We start from the raw sequence: 15,188 nt of genomic DNA on the forward strand, positions 1-15,188 counted from the left end.
TTTATCATTTATTATCATGGTTTATTTAAAAAAAAAAATCATCTGTTCAGCAGTAGTCTTCACTCCTGGTCTCGTCTCCCGCGCAGGTGGCTCCAGTGAGTCCCACTGTATTACAGGTCTGTTCAGCAGTAGTCTTCACTCCTGGTCTCGTCTCCAGTGCAGGTGGCTCCAGTGAGTCCCACTGTATTACAGGTGCGCCTGCGGCTGCGTGTGTTTCCGCTGCAGCCCGTCCAGCTGGACCAACACGCCCAGTTTCCTACTTGAGCCACGGTCCCCGTTGCGACTGCAAAAGTTAATAAATAGATGCATGATACAATGACTGATACAGTATCAATATGCTCACTACTTTTCAACCTATCTTCATATAATTGCTCCTCACTAATGTTCAGCATGAGAATAGCACCAATTAGTTCTACTCGGGCTGTGTCTCATATAGGATGAAAAGTGGTGAAGTGGTCATTTAATTTATACTTCCTTGCACAACATCAAGTGCCCATGGCTCCCATAACATCATTTGACATAAGTGGATCGAGCCTGTTCCTTTCAAAACTTTTCAAGAATTGCTGCTCTACTTAGCTCACAATGCACCGTGACGCTTTGTGAGCTTCAAGTAGCTCTGCTTTTTGATTTGATATTGTAATACATATATTATAATCATAATTTCATCAATGTATTTGATACCTGGTATGGTGGCAGATGTGTCAGTCTTGCGTCGCTGGCAAGCCTGGCCTTCGTACAAGGGAGGACACAGACACATGCAGTGGCCATCGATGAGTGCCAAGGTGGCTCCGTTCTGGCAGGGTTTACACTTGCACAGGCTGTATTCCGCCGCGTATTCTTCTATGCCCCGCTTGAGGTTGGAGATCTTTGCGTTGGCATGCGCCATGTCCATTGGAATCAATGTGTATATAGGCTCTGGCTGTCGGCGGTAATAATACAGGGATAAAAAAACGTTTTGTTACCACCGCGCTCTGACTCCTCTGCTGCGATATCCTCTTAAGACTATAGTAGAGACTGGTATGCAGCACATGCATGAAGTGAGTGCATGGCAAATCGAGTGGCAAAGTGAGTTTAACGTTGTTTAAAGGAGCATTCAGTGATTTGCTTGATTTGGAAACCCCCCGGTCCGCCCCGGTAACAAGATGTGCACATGCATGCACTACAGTGGGGGGGGGGGGGGGGACACACGCGACAGGCCAACAGTACGCACACCTAGGCCAACCCCCGCTCAATCATGATTAATGCCCTTCTATGTCCTGATTGGATGAAGGCTGGGCCACCTAGCCAAAAACGAAACCTATGTTTTTTTTACCCCAGGGGCTAACTGGGGACAGGGAGGAACTCCTTATATGGTCAGCACACTCTATGGTAGGGAGGATTATCACAACAAAACAAAAAAATAAGTGATATTTGAATTAAGTGAAATCACTGAATATACCTTTAACATAGTTTAATACAATCAGATATGACTATTACTATTACTACTAAAGTTGGAAATAATCGTGATATTGATTAGATTCAGTTCATTCCTGTTAAAAGGTTTCAGTTAACCGTTTATGGAATTATTTTCCTTTTTGATTGGTTTGTCAATAAGTTCAAATCGTTTTGGGTTCATTCTGATTCGGGTATGGAGCATTTTTTTTTTTTTTAAACGGATCATAATTGGAATATTATGTTGCATGATTATGTTTAATCTGATTACATTTGCGGCCCCCACCATCACTAAATGTGGCCCGCAGGTTATCGGAATACTCATTTTCTTTTTTCAGCCGTTACAATTCCAAACATGCAAACATGACCCTCTTTAATTACTTATACTAGCCCTTACCCGTTGTGAGATATTGCCCCCCCCCCCCCCTCCCCCCCCTTGTGGCCGCTGGGGGTACTGCGCCCTGGGTGCATTTTTTTATTCACCAATAAATTCATTATTAATTTATAATTTGTTAAATTGGAAAAAGGGCTTCGTTAAGACCTCCATATTATTATGGTCAATGCCTCAATGCCTGTGTGAAAAGTGGGAGCGATTGGTGCAGGCAGTGAGGAGCTATGGCGGTGTTTCTGACACACATTCATTCATTCAGACAGAGGCTTAATTATAGTATGATGATATGATATGATATGATATGATATGATGATGATATGATGATGATATGATGTAGCTTAATGACTATAGTATGAAAATGTTATTTTCTTTTCTATGTCTAGTGTATTTGTATTTAGTTTAACATAACTATAACTATGCATTTTAAATTACATACAAAGGTTACTTTTCAGGATTCCAATACAAAAAGAGCAAAAAATATTGCAAAATTCAGTATTTCAATTATAAGCAAACAAATATAGCAAAAATAGGCGATCTACAAGCTCAAAACACGTCGCACATACTGTTTGTATGTTTTTTCAATTTTTTCAATCTGTAAATTACTGGTTAAACATTCTTGTGATGCCTGTATACCAAAAATCATAATAAACAGATCTTTAAAACCCATTCTGGGCGGGAACCCCTTTTGGTGTTTTAACTAAGCATTATGTTATACTTTAGCTATTGAAAAATAGCAGATCTACAAGCTCATAGCGCGCCACCAAGTGGCGTGCTACGAGCTTGTAGGTCTGCTATTTTTGAAAAATCGTGAAAATGTGGCACAAATCTTTGAATATATATTCTTTCAGAGCGAACGTTTTTTTTTTTTTTTCCGACATCAGGCCTAAATGGGTTAAAAAAACAAATAAACTCACGTCACTGTCCAGGAGCGCCGGTTCTGTGGCGATGGAACCGGCCCATTGAGAGAAGGTGAAAGCGTCCAGGACTCCTTCCTTCTTTAACGTGTGCTTCATGGCAGCGGCGGCGGCGAGGCTTCCGCCAGACACTGACATCAACACATCTTCCACCAGCGCGCTGCCCGAACCATCGGCTGTTGTTCCAACGAAAAAAAGTTCAATTTGTGTGTCAAGAGATTTTTTACAGTACACGGCAGTGGTTAACAACTCATTCACCGCCACCAGGGGGCGCCAAAAGTCCCAGACCGCCACCATATATAACTTTTTTTATTTCATTTTATTTAAAAAAAGAAATCTAACCATGTTAAATAACACGAAAAACACGTCCTTGGCGCTCCAGGACATCATGAAAAAGAAGTTAAATAAGTCCTTGGCGACCATTGAGTTAATCTCAAACCTTTTTCTATGTCAACGAAGGACCCCCCCAAATCAAATTGACGTGTATTTGGACACGGACCCCCATCTGAAAATGTTTTGTCGCATGCCAGTGGACCCCCAGAAGAGAAGATTTGTGTAAAGGAAAAAAAAATGCATCATGTTGCGATGCATTGTGTGGGCTTGTAGCTCTGCTATTTGTTTTGAATCTAATCTTGGAAAATGTGGCACAAATCTTGAATATATATTCTTTCAGATGGGGATCCGCGGCCAAATACAGATAATTCTGGTGGTCCTTGACATGAAACAGTTTGAGAACCACTGACATAGAAATATAGGTTTTTCAGAAAACTGTTAGGATTTAGAAGCATTTTTCTTTTTTAGAATCAGCCTCAGGTCTAAATGGGTTAATGGGTTACAGTCGATTTAAGGTAAAACATATATAATAAAAATAACAACACTAATAATCATAATTCTATGTATAAAGTATTGTGAAAAATAAGTTATAAAAGCTCACTTGAAGGTTTTGGGGAGACGGTTTTGCAGTTTGAAGGTTTTACATGGCCATCCAGTCCCACGCCACCTGTCTGCACGTTTGCAGAGATACCACCTTTGAGGCACTCTTTCAGTGTGGTCTCTGTCACCTCTGCAATAAAACGGCAATCATAATAAATCCATAACCTATAATATGTTCTTGCAAATATACAACAGAACAATTTAGTCATTTACCCGTCACTTTGAAAATACAGACATTTCGAAAATCTAACTATCCACCTGTACTGACCAGGCTGTGGGCAGTCCCTCTCCATGGTAACGGATTGGCGCGGGGCTTTTGATTGGCCCCCGCTGATCCCAGAGTTGTACTTATACTGACTGCTTGTCAGTTCCTCTTTATGCCTGATGAAGGTCTGAACGACCAAAACGTTGCTCAATAAATCTAACTAAGTGAAGACAGTGTGCGGGATTCTTTTTCTCTACTTCTCAGTTCCAGTCATCCGACGCACCTGTCCATTGCAGGTGTGCAGAAGGACTTTTTCTTATAGAAAATCTAACTATAACACCAGGAAAATCCTCAATGTTCATGTATTCATTTTGTAGCTCTGAGAGTGTCTACTAAGTGGAACTTTCAGAGTTAAATTAACGCTGATGACGATTATATTTACTGTGTAAAAACAAAAAGCCTCTTAAGTCTCAAACTAAAATCCCTCCCAACGAGAGAGTACACACACACACACACACACACATACTTTTAGACTTGATGAGTTCCTTGTTCATAACGTAGACCAGGTCGTACTCCCCGCCAGACTTTCCATTCTTGGTGTAGTGCGTTCCCCAGTCCTCGATGAAGCCAAAGTAGCGACCCTTCTCGTACTCCAGCGGCAGATACAACCTCACGTGCTCCACAAAGTCGTTGCTGAGTTGGAGATGAAGGGAGCGGAGCCGGTAGGTGCTCAGCTGAACCTTCCCCGTCACCCTCATGAAGGCCTTGTTCTGAACGGCGTGAAGGAAGAAGTACTTAGTCTACAAAATGTCTTTCAAATCCTGACAGTTTTCTCTGAAAGAAAAACGTATCAGTGGTGCACTGGTGCTCAAACTTTCTCCATGTCAAGGACCCACAGAATTACCCCCATCTGAAAATATGTTGTTCCAGGGACCCCCCCCCCCAGAAGATTTGAGTTAAAAACGTTTGCTGTGAACGACGATATATATATTCAAAGATTTGCGCCACATTTTCACGATTTTTCAAAAACAGCAGATCCACAAGCTCGTAGCGTGGCACTCTGGTGCCGCGCTATGAGCTTGTAGATCTGCTATTTTTCAACAGCTAAAGTTTAAACTAAGCTATAATAAGGTGACACAGATGCGTCCTCAGGGTCTAAATGCCTTAAGTATCAATACTGCAATGTAGTAATACTCTGTTACAAAAGGGTTAACGCCTACCTTTTGAGTAGTATACTCTTCGAGCTGCTTAACCATTGTTGACTTGTCATAGTCAATGTCAGCCCCACCACTAATAGAGGTACCAGTCCCACCAGCAGCACCACCAGCGTCATCTACCAGCGTAGAATTGACACCACCAGCGCCTTGGGATTTTTCAGTAGGGGTGTATTTTACGTTGATTCCGGCATTGATGTTGAAACTATTCTCGGTGAGTAGTTCACTCATAATGGTGTGGGTGTCTTCGTAGACCTCTGTAGAAATGCGTTCATCAACACGAGTCTGGAAAAACACAGAGATTGTATATTTAGGCCATAGTGAGTCTTATTGCGCCACGTGATCAGAACCAACATTTTAATTAAACGTCAAACTGCATTGATCAGTGGTTCTCAAAGTGGGGGTCCTCGATGGGGGTCCCCAGCAAAATGATTCATCATTACAGTATAGTGACCAAATGGACCCTTACGGGTCTGTAACTCTGAGAGCGTACACATTTTGTATGCACTCCGAGGCCCCTTTTCCACCGTTCGGGAACCAGTTCTGTTCTTTTTGGTTCTTAGTCCATGAGCCAGAGCTCCAAAATTGGAACGTTAATTATGAATTGAGTGGGCGAAACCATACCTATATTAAATTGTTATCACCATGAAACTTCCCCAGTTGATTACTTACATGAAGACAATGACTTATTGTATTACAAATTTTAACATTTGAAATATGCAAATTAAGCATTATATAGAAACATGCAAAAAAATAAAAAGCTACTACTGTGGAAGTGTAATATCATATAGGCTACTGATTCAATAAACAATTTAATATAGGTATGGTTTTGCTCACTCAATTGATTCTAACGTTCAAATTTTGGAGGTCTGGCTCATGGACTAAGAACCAAAAAGAACTAAACCGGTTCCCAACCGGTGGAAATTGACTCGATTGGGGTCCCAGAGAATTTATTTTTACAAAATCATCTCAAATGGAATTCCATGTCCCAATGCAGAACACCGTCTCTGTCGGGTGGAAACCTCATATGTCCAAAACTGTTACGTTTCAGGATTCAACTTCAACAAGTGTGACCAGTGGCGTATCCAGGAATTACGTTTTGGGCAGGCAAGATCATGTGTTAATTGTCGTCTCCCGGCGCAAAATCGTAGCACTAAAGGTTTTCAAAGAGATATACCTGCCAGACGAGTAGGATACAAAGGCTGAAAAGCATTCATTTACATTCCAATGGGTGATTGAGGGCCGCGCTCTACCGCAACGGCCAATCAGCTGTCCACTAATAGCTCTCAGGTCTTGTTTTTGTCCTCTTTTCTTCTCATTGTATGGATTTTGGCCAGGCCAGAAATGGATTTGGACAGGCGGACCTGGCCTGCCCTCGCCTTATTGTAGATACGCCTCTGAGTGTGACGCTGTAGTATGACGAAGTATGATGAAAAAAACAACTGGAGGTTTCTGCCCGACAGCAACGATATTAAACTGGGTGTCCTTGAAATTAATTAATTAGTTAGTTAGTTATTTGGTAGATGGAAGAGTTGTGACTGACCGCATAGTGGAGCACACCCACATTCCAGGGGAGCCTGTCATACGCCTGGGTGCTGGGATTCCGTATCTTCTCACACCTCCCATTAAAGTAATCATTGTAGAAGGCGTTCATTCGAGGACCCGTGCCCAATATGTTGACTCTGGTGTATGAGGGGAAAAAGGACCATTTAGAAACACTACAGTTCAATATGTTGACTCTGGTGTATGAGGGGGAAAAGGACCATTTAGAAACACTACAGTTCAATATGTTGACTCTGGTGTATGAGGGGGAAAAGGACCATTTAGAAACACTACAGTTCAATATGTTGACTCTGGTGTATGAGGGGGAAAAGGACCATTTAGAAACACTACAGTTCAATATGTTGACTCTGGTGTATGAGGGGGAAAAGGACCAATTAGAAACACTACAATTCAATATGTTGACTCTGGTGTATGGGGGGAAAAAGGACCATTTAGAAAGAATACTGGACAATGAATACCCGAAAGTGAAGACAGCTCACCCCCGAAAGTGAAGACATCTCACCGGGGTGAGATGTCTGGTGAGTTGTCCGGACTTTCGGGGTGAGATTTCCGGACAACTCACTTGGAGGTGGAAAAAGGGTGAGTTGTCTTGTTACCTTTAGAAATACTACAGTTCAATATGTTGACTCTGGTGTATGAGGGGAAAAAGGACCATTTAGAAATACTACAGTTCAATATGTTGACTCTGGTGTATGGAGGAAAACGGATCATTTTGAAATACTAGAGTTCGGGACGGCTAAGCCACAAAACAGTGGGACTCGGGACTCAGGGGCGGTGGTGGCTCAGGGGTAGAGTGGCCGGATGGGGAACTGCAAGGTTGCCAGTTTGAACACGGTCTCCCCCAGAGTTGGTGTCGAAGTGTCCTTGAGCAAGACACTGAACCCCTAATTGCTCCCGATGTGCAGGTTGGTGCCTTGCATAGTTTCCTCTGTCATCGGGGTATGAATGGGTGAATGTAATGTACAATGTATGTAAAGCGCCTTGGATAAAGGCGCTAATGCACCATTTACCATTCACCTGTCGGTCACAGGGGAAGGGAAACGCCCCTTTATTTGTTTTGTTTACTATACATTTTGGCATTTTTAGACTAAAACTAAAATCTAAATTTGCTGCCAAAAACAACACTGAGAGTGACTTTGAGAGCTGTTTCAGCGTACAATGTTAAGTCAATGAGGAGCATATCGTTGCGGTAGAGAGGAAACCACCTACCTCCAATTTTGATGTTAATGATTTTTTTCCCCCTTAAATCACTGCTATTGAACACCCTTTACGTCTGTGTGTTGGTTGCAAAAAAATAAGGAACCAATAAAAAGTAGTAAAAAGGGCTTCGGAATAAACCTCTTAACTCCATTGGACCCTCAAACTGTTTGCTAAAGCAGCTACGCCTCTCCCCCTCTCATGCAAGTAATTGACAATAGGCTATATAAAGTCACAACACCGACTTTGATGAGGCAGTATTGCTTTGTTTTTAAAAATACCGGTATATGTTTTTTTTAGACTTAATTGGTTTCTTCCCGTCAGCAGAGATATTTTGAATTATCAATTTCTAATCAATGGAGCAATTATTTTACATCAAGGTATACAACTCAAACCAAAGTGGTCTTGCCCTTTAAGTATTTGTATTATACTGTATGACATATCTTATGTATACTATACATATCTGAAAACAGAATAAAATCTGTTATTTTCACACTATGAAGAATGTATTAGAATTGACAAATTGTCGATATTCAACAAATTATCAAGGAAAACGTGCCTCTCGATTAATTACAAGTTGCGCTATATATCGTACCCGTATCCCGCTGTCCTGCCTTGCTCGTTGTTCTCCAGGTCTAATAGGCGACAGGGCTTACGCGTGTCGTCACATTCGTCCTCATCTGTGGAATCCTGACAGTCGCTGTCGCCGTTACACATCAGATTGCTCCTGATACACTCGCCTGGACAGAAGGGGGGGGGGGGGGGGGGGGGGGGCAAGGGTTAAAGACAGGGCAAGAGATCCTTCAACGCATTAAACTAAAGGGCCTTGGTTAGCAAGGAATACCACCTCAAACACAGGAAGGAGATATGGTGTCCCAGCATACAATAAGGTCAGACTTTTTCTTTTTTTTTTAATTTTTATCCCATGATTTTGCAACCCAGTTTTTTCACCCAGTGACAATTATCTAATGTAATCCTGGGCGCTACACTTCCTCTGCCAACCTGGGGGGGGCAGCGGACTGACCTCATGCCTCCTTCCATGCATGAAGAGTCCAAGCTGCTTCTTTTCACCTGACAGGGGGGAATTTCCCTGGCCGGACATAGCGCGTGGAAGGAACACGTTATTCCGACCAGTTCCTTTCCCCTCCATCAGGCACCCCGGCTGGCCAGGGGAAGGTAGTTTAGAGACCAGGATTACTGCATGTTTTTGTGAGGGTACCTACCCTAGGGGACACGGGGAGAACATGCAAACTCCACACAGAGAGGCCCTTTCGCCAACCCCGCCTCGGGTATGGGCACTGATAACGCGGAGGAGGGAACACGCCCCCAGCGCCCACAGCGCCCCCAGCGCCCACAGCGTCCCCAGCGGGAATCGAACCCAGGACCTTCTAGGTGTGAGGCGACAGCACTACCGACCGGCCACCGTGCCCCAATAATAAGGTCAGACTTAATCAGGAGTTGTACTAGTAGCCATGGGGTAATCCAAGCGGTGGACATTGCTCTTGTCTTTATGTATGTAATATTGTTTTGTTCTTTGTGCTATATGTCAAATGTGTGTATGTGTGTTCTGCATGCATACATGGCTGCTGGGTCGCAAGACAAATTTCAGTGTGAACTGACAATAAAGTACTATATCATACTATATCATATCAGTCAACTGAAGCATTCAAAATACAAAATAATTGATTGATCTGTAAATTACATACATTACATGGTATCGGAATGGGCATAGACTGGCATACTCGCCGATACGATACCAGCATTTTTTTAGGCTGTATTGGCAACTTTTCTGAAACTGGTATGGGAACCACTCTAGCTCTGGTCCATAGCATGAGCTATGTTACTGTCAACTTCCGGAGCTCGCATGAATGCAGACCAGCCTCTCGTCTTTAGCGTAAATAAAAAGAACCTTTTTGCTACTCACCAAAACAAAGGTGGGTTGTGTCATTAGAAAGCCTACTTTCCTTAGTGGAAGCACTCTGAGCCCCCCACCACACGTATAGATGGTACTTTTTGGCCAAAAAGGAACAACAGTAGCACCTACCCGAGCCACACTGGAACTCGCTTTGAGCGCAGGGAGCCGGTGCAGGCTGCTGGCACACGGCGGCCGTGGTGCACGGCGCCTTTTCTCCTACGGCTTCCCTGCAGGGCGTTCCACCGAACTGACCAAACACCTCCACGCCGCGGGAACGGCTCTGTCAAAATGGTTCTCAAATGTTTTATTTGCAAAGACCAGCTTGACCCATTTTGACCTGAGATCAGATTCTAAAAATGTCTTCTACATCCTGACAGTTTTCTGAAAAAGCTATGTTTCTATGTCAGTGGTTCTTCGATTTTTCAAAAATAGCAGACCTACAAGCTCGTAGCGCGCCACTCGGTGGCGCGCTATGAGCTTGTAGATCTGCTATTTTTCAATAGCTAAAGCATAACATAATGCTAACACCAAAAGGGGTTCCCGCCCAAAATGAGTTAACTTACGGCTCTGTCAAAATGGTGACACAATGTATAGACTATAGTGATGTTCCGTTTACAAGAAAAAGTCCAATACAGGGCCTATTCTAAATTGTAGTAAAAAGTAAGAGTGTACCAAAAGTAAAAGTACCATGTTTTCAAAATGTATGAAATTATTTGAAAATAGCAGAACTACAAGTTGTTGTGAGCTTGTAGATCGGCTATTTTCAAATAACCAAAGTATATATCTAAGTAAGATCTTACTTGTTGTACTAGTTGTGAAAGAAGCACTTTGCCCATTTCCAACATGATCTTCTAGAACAGGGGTTCTCAACGTTTTTGGCCGGGGGCCCCCGAAAATGCTTTGGCAACGTCTCGGGACCCCCGCCCCGCCCACTCCCGACCCCCAATATAAATTGACTGCTACAATAACCATAACCCATTTTGGGCGGGAACCCCTTTTGGTGTTTTAAGCATTATGTTATAATTTAGCTATTGAAAAATAGCAGATCTACAAGCTCATAGCGCGCCACCGAGTGGCGCGCTACGAGCTTGTAGGTCTGCTATTTTTGAAAAACCGTGAAAAAAAAATGAAAAAAAATAATTTGGGGACCCCCTAAAATAATTTGGCGACCCCCCGAGGGGTCGCGACCCACGGGTTGAGAACCCCTGTTCTAGAATTGGTCCTCACTAGTGCTCATTATATCAGTTTTTCCCAAAACTTTTCACGTCAAGGACCCCCAGATTCACAGTAATTATCCCGCGGACCCCCATTTGAAAAGATATGCCAGGGATCCCCATAAGAGAAGGTCCAGAAATCATACCCGTGATGGTGTTCTCCCACCACAAGGATCACACGCGGTCCACTCCGACCATCGACTCCACATGCAGTTGATGGGTGATGGCTCTGCAGCGCTGGGAGCTGCCCTATAAACACATACATGGTGAGGGTCATGTCATTCATTCTAAAAGGTAAACTAGGCAAGTGGTTCCCAAACTAAAGAGAAACGCAGCTAAAGATCCGAATGTCCCCAAATTATATTTTAAAAAAAAGAAAAAAGGGTTTTTTTTTAATTATTTTTGCAACTGAATGGCTGGAAAATGGAAATGAAGAGTTTACATAGTACACATAGTACATGCATACACCTTCCATAATGATTATATCTGGTTTCAGTATTTATTTATGGTGTATTGTCTCTATTATTAAGGTTATTGTAGCAGTCAATTTATATTGGGGGTCGGGAGGGGGCGGGTCGGGGGTCCCCGAGACATTGCCAAAGCATTTCCGGGGGTCCCCGGCCAAAAACGTTGAGAACTCCTGCATTAGAACACACTCAGAGTTACAGACCTGTTATTGTCATTCAGGGTTCATTAGAACACTCTCAGAGTTACAGACCTGTTATTGTCATTCAGGGTTCATTAGAACACACTCAGAGTTACAGACCTGTTATTGTCATTCAGGGTTCATTAGAACACTCTCAGAGTTACAGACCTGTTATTGTCATTCAGGGTTATCTATTCATGTGTTTCTGGTAATATTATTGTCTCTCTCATGTTGTGTGTCCGTGGCAAAAAATGTAATGTTGACAAAAATGTCCACCACAAGCCAACAAGGCGATGACCCTTAACCCGTTTAGAACGTAGATGTATACGAGGAGACCCCGGGGCAGACCAAGGCGCAGTTGGAGGAAATACATCGACTCACTGGCCTTGGAACGTCTCGGAATCCCCCAGGAGGAAGTCACTAATGTTGCTGTGGAGAGGGAAGTCTGGAGCACTCTGGTGGAGCTGTTGCCCCCGCGACCCGACTACGGATAAGCGGTTGAAGATGGATGGATGGATGGATGGATGTATACGTTGTTATACCTCTCAGGCTGGGAACGCCTCTGTGTCGGTTTAGTTGCTACATTTCCTTGTGTTGTCGGGGATGAAACCTCTCATCTCCATATTCAAACCTTTTGTGTTTATTCGTTAATTAATCGCCGTACTTGGTCGTACTACAGTGTCACACAGAAGGTAGTCTCGCGTTACCAGACTGTTGACTCTCGCAATTTCCAAATGCTTCATCATACAGTCTGGAGCAACGGAAGAGCTATCATGAGTAAGCGGAATAAAGCGGAAGTGGAGCCTCCTCCCCACTTCCGTTGCGTCTTTATAGTCGCGCACATTTATTCTAATATAAATAGAAATCATCTAAGCATATATAGCTTGTTGCTTAGCAGAAAATAAAATACAAAAATAAAAAGGTAAAGATATTTTAAAATATATTTTCGTGAAGGGAAATGGCAGCTTCCTTACTCAGCTCATGGGGGCTATAGTTCCAGACTCTATATAGCATTCTGTTACTCAGCTCATGGGGGCTATAGTTCCAGACTCTATATAGCATTCAGCTTCCTTACTCAGCTCATGGGGGCTATAGTTCCAGACTCTATATAGCATTCAGCTTCCTTACTCAGCTCATGGGGGCTATAGTTCCAGACTCTATATAGCATTCAGCTTCCTTACTCAGCTCATGGGGGCTATAGTTCCAGACTCTATATAGCATTCAGCTTCCTTACTCAGCTCATGGGGGCTATAGTTCCAGACTCTATATAGCATTCAGCTTCCTTACTCAGCTCATGGGGGCTATAGTTCCAGACTCTATATAGCATTCAGCTTCCTTACTCAGCTCATGGGGGCTATAGTTCCAGCATTCGGAGACTACACAAAAAACATCAAAAGTAGCAGATCCACAAGCTCGAAACGCGGTCTAAATGGGTTACATCAATGGAGATACACGAGTCATGAGTTGACATGCATAGATATACAGTATATACATACATTCCCTGTCCAAGTAGAACCACGATTAGACCCAGACCAAGGCAGCATAACTGGAGAGCAGTGGGAGTCCTCATGATGAAGCTGAGGGATATAATGAAGTAGAGAGCATTATGTCCACTTGTCTTATATATACACACACACACACACACACCACTGTGTCAAAGATTAGCCCACACTACTGTGAAAACCTCACTGTTGCTTTAAAATCAAGACCTTGGATCTCAGATGTAGCAATATTGATACAGTCCAACTCATGACCTGAGCTGTGCTGAAACAAACGGCTCACTCAATAGTTTTTTTTTCTTCCTTCCATTATCAACTTAAATATAATATATATATTTTAACAGAACATTCTGAATTAAATTGATAAGTTGCTGAACATTTTTTTTTATGGAGGGATAGACAGTAGCCTGACAGGAAATGGGGAGAGAGATAGGGGGGTGACGTGCAGTAAAGGCCGTCGGGACCGGGAGTCGAGTTGATGAAGAGCTGAAACTCTTTTTTAGCTTTGGAGCATTATCCAGTGTGCTGTGTTACCCTTTTTTAACCAACCATCAATGACCATGATACTGACTGACATGGCAATAACTAGATATTTCAGTGTCAGGTGAGAAAGGTTGAACAGAATTTCCCCATGCATTTGGACTGCTTGTGGCTTTATCTGTACATACAATGTACAGCGCGCACACACGCACACGCACACACACACACACACACACACACACACACACACACACACACACACACACACACAGTTTGTTAGTTTAAGATTATGCTCAAGCTTACCATTTCTCGTCATTGACGGCATTTATAGTTGCATTTTCTACCAGTATTGTGCAACATACTGCAGGACAGTGATTTACCGGAAGACAGAGCAAATATTTAAGGACGAAGGTTTTTTGGCCGTTCCACTGACAGTAAAGTCCAGGAAGTATTTAGGTCATTATTTTACTGTTCCACTGACAGTAAAGTCCAGGAAGTATTTAGGTCATTATTTTACTCTAACTGTGAGAACATTTGTGATATCAATAGAATTAATCTTTTTTTTTCTTTAAATATAATGATGAAGCAGCAACAAGACACCACTTTTGTTTCATGGACAGAAATGCCATTGTTTTTTAAAGATATTGTTTAGGCTTTTTGCCTTTATTGATAGTGGAAAGTGGACAGGAAACGAGGGCAGAGAGACGGGGAGTGACATACAGTGAAGCTCTTCAAGAATGGGACTCGAACCCGCGATGCATTAGGAACCTAGGTGCCCGGACCGGCGTGAGTATATGTTCCTTAATTAAATACAAATAAACTCATAACAACTTCCTTAAAGGTCAACCCCCACATGACATTTCCAAAACACATAGGCTGCGAAGCTTTCTGGACATTGCGTATCTGGAACTGTCGTCGGCAAGGATTAATCAGGCTCAACAGGGGTCAATTTCAATGTGGACAGACCTAATATCAGACCTGAATGACCTACTGACCCGGTGATGTAGTGTAGTGGATGTGTTGTAACTTGTGGGTTGATTATTTTGTTGGTGGGGGGAGGGAGGGATGGGAGGGAGGGGGATGCGCGCGTAATCCGCGTATGTGTGCACGTCTTTTCTAGACTAGGACCAGTTACAAATGGCAGACAAGTGCTATTTATGGCGGTTTTGGGAGGGTCATTTTTCGATGACGGTTAGGCATTCCATATTTTGGTGCCATAGCACAGTAGAACGAATTTAACCCCATGTTTGTGCCAAATCTGGGTTGAAGGAGACCAGTGGAGCTCCCTGTGTCTGTCTCAGAATCAGTTTTATGGTCACATCACAGACTTAATTTATTAAGCTCCACACAAATGGAACAAATTTAAGGACTCAGGATGGAACTGGTTCGATTGATGTCTCCAGATACATTCAGGGTGCTTCTTGAGGACACACTAGATCAGGGGTTCTCAACGTTTTTGGCCGGGGACCCCCGGAAATGCTTTGGAAATGTCTCGGGACCCCCGCCCCGCCCCCTCCCGACCCCCAATATAAATTGACTGCTACAATAACCTTAAACCATTTTGGGCGGGAACCCCTTTTGGTGTT

The 15,188-nt window shown here is 43.0% G+C and overlaps 1 protein-coding gene across 4 annotated transcripts in view; it reads right to left on the bottom strand.

The window, feature by feature from the left end:
- Positions 1-2: 2 nt before the first annotated feature.
- The window catches only part of c9 (complement component 9), a 60,753-nt gene continuing 45,567 nt past the window's right edge, over positions 3-15,188 (bottom strand). For 2 of the 4 annotated variants that reach the window (XM_079524984.1, XM_079524985.1), the window contains exons 2-12: positions 13,120-13,200; positions 11,124-11,226; positions 9,893-10,043; positions 8,444-8,588; positions 6,632-6,770; positions 5,095-5,373; positions 4,401-4,644; positions 3,671-3,799; positions 2,737-2,912; positions 682-919; positions 3-283 (exon numbers count right to left, since the gene is read on the bottom strand). In XM_079524984.1, coding sequence (XP_079381110.1) covers positions 123-283; positions 682-919; positions 2,737-2,912; positions 3,671-3,799; positions 4,401-4,644; positions 5,095-5,373; positions 6,632-6,770; positions 8,444-8,588; positions 9,893-10,043; positions 11,124-11,226; positions 13,120-13,193 — 1,839 coding nt within the window. In that variant the 5' untranslated portion in view covers positions 13,194-13,200 and the 3' untranslated portion in view covers positions 3-122. The remainder of the gene's footprint in view (positions 284-681; positions 920-2,736; positions 2,913-3,670; positions 3,800-4,400; positions 4,645-5,094; positions 5,374-6,631; positions 6,771-8,443; positions 8,589-9,892; positions 10,044-11,123; positions 11,227-13,119; positions 13,201-15,188) is intronic. The other 2 variants (XM_079524982.1, XM_079524983.1) reach the window with 1 other exon arrangement.

The sequence above is a fragment of the Electrona antarctica genome (genome assembly GCF_951216825.1).
Source record: "Electrona antarctica genome assembly, chromosome: 16".
Classification (NCBI taxonomy): Eukaryota; Metazoa; Chordata; class Actinopteri; order Myctophiformes; family Myctophidae; genus Electrona; species Electrona antarctica.